Here is a 14,178-nt window from a genome sequence, read left to right as displayed (position 1 = left end):
GTGTGGCGCATTTTGTGTGTGTGTTCATATCCCCGTGGTGGTGTGATTATCCCATGTTGGGGCCCCACCTTAGCAACTGTACAGTATATACTCTTTGGTGCCATCGCTGTCATTCTTTAAGTCCCCCTTGTTCACATCTGGCAGCTGTTAATTTGCCTCCAACACTTTTCCTTTCATTTTTTCCCCATTATGTAGATAGGGGCAAAATTGTTTGGTGACTTGGAAAGCGCGGGGTTAAAATTTCACCTCACAATATAGCTTTGACGCTCTCAGGGTCCAGACGTGTGACTGTGCAAAATTTTGTGCCTGTAGCTGCGACGCCTCCAACACTTTTCCTTTCACTTTTTCCCCATTATGTAGATAGGGGCAAAATTGTTTGGTGAATTGGAAAGCGCGGGGTTAAAATTTCACCTCACAACATAGCCTATGACGCTCTCGGGGTCCAGACGTGTGACTGTGCAAAATTTTGTGGCTGTAGCTGCTACGGTTCAGATGCCAATCCCGGACATACATACATACATACATACATACATACACACACACACACATTCAGCTTTATATATTAGATATATATATATATATATATATATATATATATATATATATATATATATATATATATATATATATATATATATATATATATATGTGTATATGTATATATATATATAATATATATGCACTCACTAGGTCGCTTAGCATGGGTCAGCCCTGACGACACTGCATCAGATTGTCTGCCTTCCATGCTGTGTCTTCGGGTTCCTCGCTGGAAGGTCTTCGTGCCTCTCAGCTGGTCGGCGTCTCTGAGCCGTATGGATTTGTTACTTAAAGTCAAGCACAATTTAAGGATAATTGGGGAAGCCAATAACATAGCGGCGAGCTCAGTGCAATGGTAAACCGTAAACTCTGTCTTCTGAAAATAACTGTGTGATTGCTTTGTAAAGTGGACGCGGTATCTTGGTCAAATGTCAGATGCAGCAAGATTATCTGAATCCGCTATCCAACGTATGTGTGTAGATTGCTAGTGCATGCAGAAATAAAATATTTGCAAAAACCTCAGCTTCATCACCGCATTTTGTTACTAAATTGCATCCCTACGATTACCATGAATACTATAAAGGGATTGTCCGATTTTCTTGTAAAAGCCCGCGTGATTGCAGACTTCTGAATTCTTATGGCATGCACCACACATTGTCGGGATTCTCCGGTATTGTTTGTGAGAGTGCGAGTTCTTGTTTGCAGACAGTGGTCACATGCCAACTAGACGTGCTCAGCCTCGCTCAATACAAGTTATCAAGCACGTCTAGTCGGGACACGCAACTTTTTGATGGAGAAGTGAACTGTAGTAGATGACAACAAAATTACTTTTGCCTGAGCATCAAAAAGGCCCACATAATGTATTGTTAAAGAGATTCTCCAAGAATGTAATAAAGTGACTCGTCACATATTTCAAACAGCAGCCGAATCCTAGTCACATGTCAAGACAGGCTGCAGATTAAAGAAATCCTCCTTCTGATTAGTAATGAGCGAACGTGTTCGGATACAATGTTCGATTCACCACATCTGCATGTCTCGCTTACTGGAGCTCCCCACTTTCATCTTTGCACTTACATGAATCCCAGATCTTTGTACTTACACAAACCCCATCCATGGACCCGGCTTCATAGGAAATTGTCATTTCTTCTATTTAGGGAAATACATTTGTATTGCAGTGTATTAAACAAATGATCAAACATTTACAGGTGCATGCACTTTTTTGTGGTATGAAAACAAAGATATATATGTTTTTAAAAAGTTATTAAAACGAACAATGTGAAAAACATGATTGTTTGAAACCTTTCTCCCAGTCCAAAATATAGAAATAAAAAATAAACATGTTTAATATCTCCATGTTTGTAAAAGTCTGATCTCTGAAAATATAAGACTAAATTACCTTCGGGAATAAAATACGAGCAGAAACCGTTGACTTTTGAGCGGTGACCAGTATTCTATAAAGGAGACCTTGTATTCTGCATGTTTCGGCTTCCTTTGGGTGACCTCACACTTTGCTGCAGGGCCTGCGGCCTCTCCTAGTGCACGTAGCATGCTCTGCTCGGTTTCCTTGCAGGATATGTAGTGTGCGCCATCAAATACAACAGATGTAAAGCAAAATCCACATTACTGAAAGTGAAGCAGGTTATTACTTCAAGCCCAAGGTTAATGGTCAGAAGTGAGGCTTTAATTCCGTAAATGTCAGCCATAATCAGAGCAGCATTAGCCGCAGTGATGGCCATGACGCCTCTGACATTTTTCTGCTCATTTTTCTGTTTATGAATGTAAGTGTTTATCTGAGTCTTTTTTTTTTTTTTCACCTTTTTTCCTATCTTATCTATATTTTTCTCCTTCGATGTCGTTCACGTTACCGATCTTTTAGAAGGTTATACCCATCTCTGCCATTTATGACCGAGATCAGAATAAGTATTTGCACAGTGAGCTCCACTGTCTCTGCTATTTCTCAAACTCCCATTAATTTCCATGGACCTTAGGTAGCGCAGTGGAGCTCATTTTTTGGACACGGATTCTGATGGCCGAGACCTGGAAACCATTATTCACACATTGGCTATGAAAGGATGATGTGTAGAGACACATATAACCGCTTATCTGAGCTCCGGCGACACATACCGCCATATAGTGAGAAGATAATAGTGCACAAATAATAAACATCCTATATCTTCTCTGTTGTTTCCATAGGACAGTGCCAGATAATATCCCCGTACACTGCTAAATGCTTCCTTTTGTGGATTTCCCGCTTTCTGGCCAATTTCTCAGTTTTTATCTTTTCAAAGGCGTTTTCTCATTACAGATATTTAACTCCTGTCCTGGGATTATACGGAGGTGATCACGTATTGATCTGTGGCGTCCCACCACTGGGACCGGCACTTATATCACAATGGAGCCGCAATGTTCATGCTCGACCTCCGCTCCATCCATTGTATATGGGGCTACTGAGCGCAGCACTCGGCTGTTTACCTGACAGCCCCATAGGGAATGAATGGAGAGGCGGTCGGGGTAGTGAAAATAAGATGTGGCTTAACATGTGAGTCAAAAAGGTGAACCTGGGCTAGGCAGTCTGATGTCTAAAGATTCACTGGATTTATCAGAAGCATGAGCCGGTCTGATATAAAGTCACATAAAACTGTCTAGTCTACGTTCCCGGGCCCCAGACACAACATACAGCTAAACAGAAAAAAGAAGAAAAAAACAGCTCACCTGTTAGGCATGTGTTGTGGGGAAGCACGGCTACCGTGTAGTCATCACGTGAAACAATGAAAAGAAAAAAAGGGATAAAATCCAGCTTCCAAAAAATAATTCTCAAGGTTGGCGCACACTGTTGGTGGTATGTTAGCCCATTCCTCCATGCAGATCTCCTCTAGAGATCCTCTGGGATTTCAAAGAATATGTAACATTACTTTTACTGAAACTTTTCCCACAAAAATGTCCATCAATCTGATCCGCTCCTCCTGCTCGTTCACAACCTACCTGCATATCCGATACCATTTTCAAGATGATGGGTTCCCTTTAAGGTCTTGATAGCGGTCTACGGGCACCTTCTCTTCCCCGCTCTGACATCGCCTTTTGTGATTGGTGGATCCTGTGTTATCAGCTGTGTTACCTGTCATTGTAATCCTGCCTCTGATGATAATGAGACTTCAGAAAAGTCTTCCTGAAAGAACATATCGTAGAAGTAATTTTATAGATATAGATTTTGGTATAAAAAAAGCTACTAAATTTAACTCAAAAACCTGCCAAAAACAATAGATCAGTTTCTGCTGGTACATTCCCTTTAAAAGTATGCAGGGTTTGACCTACCGATGATCCTCTTCACTTTCTCTCCTTTTATGACGTCGTGATTGAGCGGTCTCCATTGTAGCCTCCTCTGAGACGGAGGTTGTAACCTAATCGCACTCCTCTCGGCTTTATAGACTGTAAGTGACTGTTTAGCGGAAGTGCAGATCAATATTGGCGATCACAAGCAGCGCTATATTGTGAGGTCGCGTCACTCCCGTAAAGCGTCTTTGGCCTCCACATGTCAGTTATTGTCCTATTGCTCGCCAATTATCTAATGAAAATATATAGCGGTATCTCATCTACTGCCCTTCAATACAGACTCTTAACTGGAGAATATATAGATAAGCTGGACACGGTAGTGAGGAGGCCTTTATGGCAGGGCATTGCTTGTGTTCGCTCCACTTCATCGGGGCGTCTGTCATTTTAGGCTGACAATGATGTGAAATCACTAAAGCTCAGATTCTTCAGGGCTTTGCTTTGGTTGACTACTTACAACTTGTCAAGGCTTGGTATGGTAGACTATGGACAAAAGCGCACACACAGCAGGTGAAGATAACCGTGTAAGGCTGTGTTCATACATGTGTTTTTGTGGCTTTTTGTGCAAACTAAAAGCTGTTCTTTACAGTTCCAGCAAAATCTAGATTTCAGAAATCTCATTCACATGCTTGTTATTTCCTAACTGAATTGGAAACCTGCGTTTTTGTAGTCTTTTTTTTTTATCCATAGAAAGTATTAAGTGCAAAAAAGCAGCAAAAAGGCTATCATCAGTTTTGGCAGTGTGTTTGGTGAAAAAAAAACAAAAAAAAACACGCATATTCAGCAGGATCCAAAACCCATTTGTTTTTGTGATTTTTCCCAAGATAAGACCAAAATGTTTTGGTGCCCTTATGTGAGCATTGATGTTGGTATTACATCAGGTAGTACAGTTTAATTAAATTAATGAAGTGTAATAAAGTAAACAATGCCCTACCAATGTGTTAGGTAAACTGTGCCCGACCAACTCAATACCCTACCGATGTGTTAGGTAAACAGTGTCTTACCAACGCAATACCCGACCAATCTGTTAGGTAAACAATGCCCGAGCAATTCAGGGCCCGACCAATGTGTTAGGTAATCAATTCTCTACCAACTCAATGCCCGACCAATGTGTTAGGTAAACAGTGCCTTATCAACCCAAGGCCCTACCAATGTGTTAGGTAAACAGTGTCTTACCAGCTCAATGCCCGACCAATGTGTTAGGTAAACATTGCCCTACCATCTCAATGCCTGACCAATGTGTTAGGTAAACAATGCCTTACCATCTCAATGCCTGACCAATGTGTTAGGTAAACAGTGCCTTACCAACTCAAGGCCCTACCAATGTGTTAGGTAAACAGTGCCCTACCAACTGAATGGCCTACCAATGTGTTAGGTCAACAGTACCTTACTAACTCAATGCTTTACCAATATGTTAGGTAAACTGTGCCCAACAAAGTCAATGCCCTACCAATATGTTAATATGTTAGGTAAAGAGTGCCCAACAAAGTCAATGCCCTGCCAGTGTGTTAGGTAGACAATGCAAGACCAATTCAACTTCCCCCGATGTTTTTACATTTGTAATTGTATATTTTTTCATTAACTCACTTGAACTTTTTGTTCAGAGCAGCCACTATTTGTTCAGACATAAAATCCTTTGTTCAGTAAATTCTTTGATCAAATTGCCCTTTTTTCTAAAATGTTTTATGGTTTCACATACGTCTTTTATTGGTGACCTGAAATCTTGTATTGTTCATGCTTGTAAGACAGAAGCAAAGATGAACTTTGGGATCCTGGAAAAAGCATCAAAAACACAGCAAAAAGATCAAAACTTTTGTTATGTCTGCTCCTTTCATACTGCCTAGAGATCAGAACTTGGCTGCAAAAGAAAGCAGCAGCAAAATCAACGTGTGAACCTAGCCTATGAGTCTGCACACGTCACAAAACCTGAAGGATGTCCTAGTGCCAGTAAAGTGAATTAAATTCCTGAGGTCCTATGCACATGTTGCTTAATTTGTCCTTGTAGATTTGAAAAATATTTAATTCTGCAGCTTGTCAATTCTTTCAGACTTTTGGCTAGAGTGTGGAAGAATCTTTAACAAAACACATATAAAACAATAAGACAATCAAAGTATTTGGCATGTAAACAGTTAAAACATTTAAGTTCAAGTGGGCCTTACCAGAGAGATTTCACTGGGGGTGTGGACTTATTCCCCTCTCTGATGCTGACCAATCATAAGAAGGTAGCAACACACTGGAGAAAGAAGACCACGCCCCCACAAAAGCATTGACAATAGTACACTATATATTTTTCACCACTGTGGGTGGGATTTGGGGTTTCCAGATGTTTTCTCTCTGATCAGTTTATGATGACTATTTAAAAAACATGTTTGTACTGATGTAGTACAATTTAATTTACACTCTGGACTTATTTTATGGCTGATATTCCCTTTTTCCTCACCCAATTTTGCAACATTTTATCAGAACGTGCTCCAGTTTACGTTGAAAAGTCGCTGATGAAAGTTGAAGACAAAAGTAATACAGGATAGAATTTTTCTTTTGCACAAACTTGATGAACTCCCTGTGCCATTTTGGAGAATTTGGTGGAAAACAGTCAGCAAATATCACAAGACAGAAAAAAAAAAAAAACTGTTTGAAAAGAATACAATGACACAAATGATAAACCCGCTCCTGAGACAATAGCGTGACTTTTCTCGGCTCTTTCTACTTTGTCAATTTCTCCATTCAGAGCTGATTGCTCCAAAAGTTCAGAACATCTGGACATGACGTCCTCTGTCTGACCAGTAACTTTCCTCACTAATCCCTAGATCTCAGCCCTACGACGAGCCCACCCTACAGGATCTCCTCTGTCTGACCAGTAACTTTCCTCACTAATCCCTAGATCTCAGCCCTACGACGAGCCCACCCTACATGATCTCCTCTGTCTGACCAGTAACTTTCCTCACTAATCCCTAGATCTCAGCCCTACGACGAGCCCACCCTACATGATCTCCTCTGTCTGACCAGTAACTTTCCTCACTAATCCCTAGATCTCAGCCCTACGACGAGCCCACCCTACATGATCTCCTCTGTCTGACCAGTAACTTTCCTCACTAATCCCTAGATCTCAGCCCTACGACGAGCCCACCCTACAGGATCTCCTCTGTCTGACCAGTAACTTTCCTCACTAATCCCTAGATCTCAGCCCTACAACGAGCCCACCCTACATGATCTCCTCTGTCTGACCAGTAACTTTCCTCACTAATCCCTAGATCTCAGCCCTACAACGAGCCCACCCTACATGATCTCCTCTGTCTGACCAGTAACTTTCCTCACTAATCCCTAGATCTCAGCCCTACGACGAGCCCACCCTACAGGATCTCCTCTGTCTGACCAGTAACTTTCCTCACTAATCCCTAGATCTCAGCCCTACAACGAGCCCACCCTACATGATCTCCTCTGTCTGACCAGTAACTTTCCTCACTAATCCCTAGATCTCAGCCCTACGACGAGCCCACCCTACAGGATCTCCTCTGTCTGACCAGTAACTTTCCTCACTAATCCCTAGATCTCAGCCCTACGACGAGCCCACCCTACATGATCTCCTCTGTCTGACCAGTAACTTTCCTCACTAATCCCTAGATCTCAGCCCTACGACGAGCCCACCCTACATGATCTCTGTCTGACCAGTAACTTTCCTCACTAATCCCTAGATCTCAGCCCTACGACGAGCCCACCCTACATGATCTCCTCTGGCTGACCAGTAACTTTCCTCACTAATCCCTAGATCTCAGCCCTACAACGAGCCCACCCTACATGATCTCCTCTGTCTGACCAGTAACTTTCCTCACTAATCCCTAGATCTCAGCCCTATGACGAGCCCACCCTACATGATCTCCTCTGTCTGACCAGTAACTCTCCTCACTAATCACTAGATCTCAGCCCTACAACGAGCCCACCCTACATGATCTCCTCTGTCTGACCAGTAACTTTCCTCACTAATCCCTAGATCTCAGCCCTACGACGAGCCCACCCTACATGATCTCCTCTGCTCTTGTACTGTCACACTCCTGAAACTCTTCATGTGCCTTTTTCCTTTTACCATTACCAAAAATCAATACTTTCCCTCTTGTTAAGTCTTAAGCAGCAACCTAAACTCTCAACGTCCACATTTACTTTGGAATTGGGATCACTTTTCTGCCATTTCTCATTGAAAATCATTTTCCAAATACATAAAGCTTTGAGCAACGTAAAAATAACAAAAGTAAAAGCTTTTATATGCTTCTCTCTCCAGCGCTGTCCCTGGCCTCCGCTCCTGGCAGTCTGCACCGTGGCTTTCAGAACCAGACACTCTTTAGCCATGTAATGAGGATTTTTTTTCTTCTTTAATATCAATAGGATTTTTTTTCCTTTTTTCTTCTGTAACCACATTGGCAAAAATGTGTTGTTTTATTTTCCATTTTAGTCCATTGTTCTAGTAATCCTATAATGGTTCCTTCTTACAGACCTTACACACGTGTTTAGCTTTACTCACAACTGACTTTGATTTTCATATATGTTGAATTTTTAATATTTGTGTTCGAACAGCAAATCGGCAGTGGGATAAACTGCTTGTGAGCTGATTTTATTAATTCTTTTTTATTCTTCTTTTTTTTCCTTCTTTACTTCATTCCTTCCGTCATTTCTATATTTTCTATCTTTCATACTTTTTTTTTTTTAGCTCCATCTTTCCTTTTCTCTTTCCTTCTGTCATTTTTCTTTCTTGTCTTCTTTCAATTACTCTTTCCTTCTTTCTATCCTTCATTCCTTACATCATTTTTCTTTTCTGACTTTCTTTTCTTTCTTTCCTTCCGTCATTTTTTCTTTCTTTCTTTCTTGATTTTTCCATCTTTCTTTTGCTTTCTTTCCTTCCGTCTTTCCTTTTTCTTTCTTGCTTTCCTTCCGTTATTTGCTTTCTTTCTTACTTTCTTTCTTTTGCTTACTTTCATTCTGTAGTTCCTTCATTTTTTTCATTCTTTCTTGCTTTCCTTCTGTTATTTTTTTTTTTTTTTCTTTCTTTCTTTCTTTCCTTCTTCCCTTCCTTCCTTCTCGAGTATGGTAATGACACTCTGCTCAAACGGTGATCAGAGTTTCAGGCGAGTGACCTTTTACTGTGATCCGATTCTGTCACATGTGAGGAGACTGAGAACTTAGTTTCTGCATCTTCTCCAATGTCTGTGTCCGTGTAAATCGGTGCAGTCCGATGTTTTATACGCACCCGCAGAGTTGAACGTGTGCGTGGCATCTGATTAGTGGATCCGCTTGCAGCATGCTGCTATTTTTTTTTCCTCCTGTCAAATTGGTCCTCAGCACTGCCCCAAGGTATAACATTGGTCCGTGTCCTATCGATAAAACATCGCACAGCACTCGGCCGATGTACTCGCTTGTGTGTTAAGCTGGGTCACCAGGATCCGTAACTCTACAGTGCCACGTAATGATGAATTTCACACCACTTGTGTCTTCTCTCAAGGGTCCCCAGCTATCTCTGACGGCCATACAGCCAACATTTGGCTGCACGATCACTGGCACACATACTCACTGCAGGCTTAGACAACCCAACATAAAGAGACGCTGTCAACACGATATTGTAATGTAAAGACATGGCTGTGGTGGCGCTGTAATACTGATTACATTGATACCTGTGGGGAAGAAATCGGCTTTATTGTTCTTCTTTAATCACCATTTGACGTTTTCTGATAATTAGATTTTGGTGCACAGGGGCCGGACTGTGCACCGAGCCTTCTTCTCCCTGTCTATGATTCCCGGCCCCTCCGCCTGCCCTCCAGTCTGTGAGTGACAGGTCACTGATGAGGTTTCATACGGAAGCAGGTCATTCACAGACCGGAGGCAGTCGGAGGGGCTGGGTAATCACAGACATGAAGGAGAAGACCCAAGTGCACAGTCCCACCCAAGTGCACAGTCCCGCCCCATTGCTCCAAAACTTCAAGAAAATAAAACTTTAAATGGTGCTAAAAGAACAACCACAACATGGATTTCTAAACCAAAGATATCAATTTAATCAGTTTTACAGCACCATTACTGCCACATCGTTACTTTACATTACTGATGGGTTCTCTTTAAAGGATGTGGACACCTTTATGGGGTGGGGGAAGCTTTGCATTCTGTTGTCAGGGTGGTCTCCTCCCATCTTTTGTTATTATTGTGCCTGAAGCTTGTATTTTTCTGTAGTCTCCTATAAGTTGTGAACAATGTCATCTTTTTTTCTAACTTTGTGGATCATTAACAATTGTGTAACTATTTCAGGCGGATCCCAAACCCCAATCTGTGGATTTACTGCATCGAACGACTGCTACGACCATGAAGGTCCTGACTAATACAACCCTGACCACTAAGGCTGTGCTGCATGCTGTCAGTGATGGGCAGTTCTGGAAAAAGTCACTAACATACCTGCGTCCTCTGAATGTAAGAAAGTGTGTTTATAACCAGCAGTTGGTTACATGGAAAGATTTTCTGCTCCGAAATTGCTAAAAGTAAAAAAAAAAAATAGCTAAAAGGAGGGAAAAATATAATTTGTTCAGGGCTTTAACTACTGTAAAAAAAAGAGAGCTGAAAACTTTTCGCTTTTCTGGGGAAACCTATGAAATGCTCATTTCTCCTATAGCGCCTCCACAGTAAAAGCGAAGCATTACAACTCGCCAATAGAGATCCCTGGCTGCTTGTGAAATGTATGTGTGTGCTGGGTCCTCCCGACAAAGACTTTTTATAACCTTTTGTCTAGTACATGAGCCCAAGACAGCAGACCCTCCTATATTATCTCTGAATGCACAGATGGCACATTCGACAAGGGTTTTTGTGCCCCGGACGATCCGTTTAGCTTCTGATATGTGCAGCATTGCCTGCAACCTCTGATATACCGAGCCTTTACTCCAAGAACGTTTTACCTCTGGTCCTGGAAAACCAAAATGTTCACTCGTCATTCACATTTACAGGATAAAATGCTTTCTCTGCAGAACATCTCTTCTATGACCGACTCTGCACTGTGCTGTGTCTATATTCAGAGTTATCTTAAATAAAGAATTGAAAAAAGTGATCACCTGTCTGGAGTCCGACCTCTGGGACTCACATTGATCTGCAGAATATGGAACTTCAATCTCTACTAGAATGGAGTGGCAGTTCGCTTACTTCTCCATCGCTTCATTCACTCCTTATGTGGCGGCTGAGTGCTTCACTTGGCTTTCTCCAAGAAGCCCCATAGAGAATGAATGGAGCTGAAGTCAGGTGCCTGATCTCCAATTATTTTTATAAATAAGTAAATAAGGGATACAAGTTCCTTTTCCTGCCAATTGGTGTGGACCCCAGCAGTCGGACCCCCTCCAATAAACAAGATATCACCTATCCAGCATGTAGGTGATGACTTGTTTCCGCTGGCTGTCTCCTTAGGGTAAGTTCACACTAGGCGTTTTTTGAGCAGTAAAACCTGATCTCTTGGCAGTAATCCAAGATGCAGAAGAAAAAAGCAAGTTTTTCTTTATTTTTGAGTGCGTTTTTTGCAGCGGTTTTGGCATTCTAGATTTGTCTCTTGTTCATGCTGATAAAGTTTAGTGTTGAAAAAAAACAGTCCTATTCCATAGAAACAGGTTTTGGCTCCAAAAAGGCAGCAAAACCTGATACCTGCTTTTTGGAGTGTTTTTTCACCACCCATTCAAGTCAATTAGTGAAAAACGCTGAAAAAAGTGACATGCTCTATTGTCCAAAAAACCATGCAAAGTACAAAATCCTGATGACAAAAAACAATGTGTATGCATGAGATTTCTGAAATCTCATAAGCTTTACTGGTACTGTAAAAAGCAGCTGAAAATTTGCATATAAAATGCATAAACAGTGCTGAAAAAACACCCAGTGTGACCTTAGCCTTAACACATGTAGAATATTTGCACCATCTGCATGGTTCGTGACTGTTTGAACTTTGCCAGCCTTATTATTTAAAGAGGACCCGTCAATTTATTTCTTTCACTTGGCGTAAATGCCGCTGTTCTGATTGTGGAGCTGTTTTTCTTTTGTCCCTGCTTCTCTCCATTCCTGAGATATGGCCTCCTCTTCCCTGTTATTAGCCTTCTGGGTGGGATCCTCAAAAATACACGTACAGCAAAGACTTAAGGTACCTTCACACTAAGCGACTTTGCAGCGATAACGATAGCGATAAGTGACGTTGCAGCGTCCTGGATAGCGATATCGTTGTGTTTGACACGCAGCAGCGATCTGGATCCCGTTGTGATATCGCTGGTCGGAGCTGAAAGTTCAGAACTTTATTTGGTCGTCAGATCGGCGTGTATCGTCGTGTTTGACAGCAAAAGCAACGATGCCAGCGATGTTTTACAGTGGTAACCAGGGTAAATATCGGGTTACTAAGCGCAGGGCCGCGCTTAGTAACCCGATGTTTACCCTGGTTACCAGTGTACATGTAAAAAAAAACAAACACTACATACTCACATTCCGGTGTCTGTCACACGTCCCCCGGCGTCCGCTTCCCGCACTGACTGTGAGCGCCGGCCGTAAAGTAAAAGCAGAGCACAGCGGTGACGTCACCGCTGTGCTGTGCCTTACGGCCGGCACTCACAGTCAGTGCAGGAAGCAGACGCCGGGGGACGTTACAGACACCGGAATGTAAGTATGTAGTGTTTGTTTTTTTTTTACATGTACACTGGTAACCAGGGTAAACATCGGGTTACTAAGCGCGGCCCTGCGCTTAGTAACCCGATGTTTACCCTGGTTACCCGGGGACTTCGGCATCGTTGGTCGCTGGAGAGCTGTCTGTGCGACAGCTCTCCAGCGACCACACAGCGACGCTGCAGCGATCGGCATCGTTGTCGATATCGCTGCAGCGTCGCTTAGTGTGAAGGTACCTTAGAGGTTGACCAACCTTTGGCCACAAGTCTGCAGTCACTCTACATGACTGCAGACTTGCGAATGCTCGCTGTCAGGATTCTCCGGTGCCGGCAGCAGCATATTCTTGACCGCAAGCGATTTGATACTTCTTGCCACATTCCAACTAGACGTGTCCGGCCTCACTCGGTGCGCTTGCATTGTGCGAGGCTGCGCACGTCTAGTCAGCTTGTGACTGTATGCATGCAAATCACATACTTGTGGTCACGTGCCTGCCTCTCCCGGCGTCGGAGAATCCTGACAGCGCGCATTCACAAGTCTGCAGTCATATAGAGTGACTGCAGTATTGTACCCCAAGGCCGGACAACAGTGTCTAAATAATCTTTCAAAGAGTCGTCTTCCAGACCATGCCCCGGGGATCGCGGCCGCCGTCTGCATTTTGGAGTCTGATCCTTCAGTCATTTCCACCAGTACTTAGAGTTTCAGACGGCAGCTGTAGCGCGCTCACCATCTCTATCCTCGTCCCCCATCTCCAGCGGTGGGATCTTCTCCAAGGCAAATCTGTGGATTAACCATTTCCTTTTCTGTCTCCGCTCATCTAGGGTCAAGAGCCACGCAGCCCATCGAAGAGCGCCAAGGGCTCGACTACGCCGGGCGTGAGCCAAGGCTGCCATCCTTTCTACGAATCTCTAATCGTCAATCCTTTTATTGCTGATGTAAGTGTAATAAGCGCGGCACAAAACGAGGGGAGAGGCGCCGGCGTCCGCCTTGATTAAGAATACTTAATTAAACATCTTCAAGTGGATCTTAAGGATTAATTAAATGAAACTTCTTTTCAGCTCAACAGGACAGATATTTATCTCATGTGCACCTGGCTTCAAAGATTGCAGCATGTGAGATCTGTCTCCTGCTCGGCTTAAGTGGTTTTTTTTTTTTTTTTTTTTTTTGATTTGCACAAATTAAATTATTAAAGGAGTTTTCCAGGCTTTTAAAAGTTAAAGGTGATGTCCATTAAGTCATCGATATCAGATGTCCGACACCTGGAACCCCCAATCGGCTGTTGGCTGCTCCGACGGTTGCAGGAAAAAAGCTGCACCTTAATTCCTGTTCACCTACGGAAATATCATCAATTGCCTCCCCCTGAACATCCCCTTTAATTGCTTAACCTTAGGGTGCAGTCAGACGGCCGGACTGTGATCGGAAAGTCGTGCTCGGACTGGCCGGCAGCTCTAGCGACTCGAGCGTGCCAGCTACATGTATTTCTATGCAGCTGTGTCGCTCGGGGGAGAAGAGCCGCGGCCATTCCATGCACTGATTTCAGTCCGATTTATACGGCCGCCTGACTGTGCCCTTAAGATAAGCCATCATCAATATTACATCTACCTTTGGGCACCCCGCTCCATGTCATGCGACCAATGTAAACACTTAAGAGGCTGCCGTGTTTGCAGATGC

At 42.9% G+C, this 14,178-nt stretch overlaps 1 protein-coding gene across 2 annotated transcripts in view; it reads left to right on the top strand.

The window, feature by feature from the left end:
• The window catches only part of NBAS (NBAS subunit of NRZ tethering complex), a 670,356-nt gene that overhangs the window by 348,699 nt on the left and 307,479 nt on the right, over positions 1-14,178 (top strand). For both annotated transcript variants that reach the window (XM_077291450.1, XM_077291451.1), the window contains exons 36-37: positions 10,147-10,305; positions 13,329-13,442. In XM_077291450.1, coding sequence (XP_077147565.1) covers positions 10,147-10,305; positions 13,329-13,442 — 273 coding nt within the window. The remainder of the gene's footprint in view (positions 1-10,146; positions 10,306-13,328; positions 13,443-14,178) is intronic.

Source organism: Ranitomeya variabilis, chromosome 2 (assembly GCF_051348905.1).
Source record: "Ranitomeya variabilis isolate aRanVar5 chromosome 2, aRanVar5.hap1, whole genome shotgun sequence".
NCBI lineage: Eukaryota > Metazoa > Chordata > Amphibia > Anura > Dendrobatidae > Ranitomeya > Ranitomeya variabilis.
The sequence above is the reverse complement of the archived record's forward strand: the minus strand, read 5'-3'. Positions and strand labels throughout refer to the sequence as shown.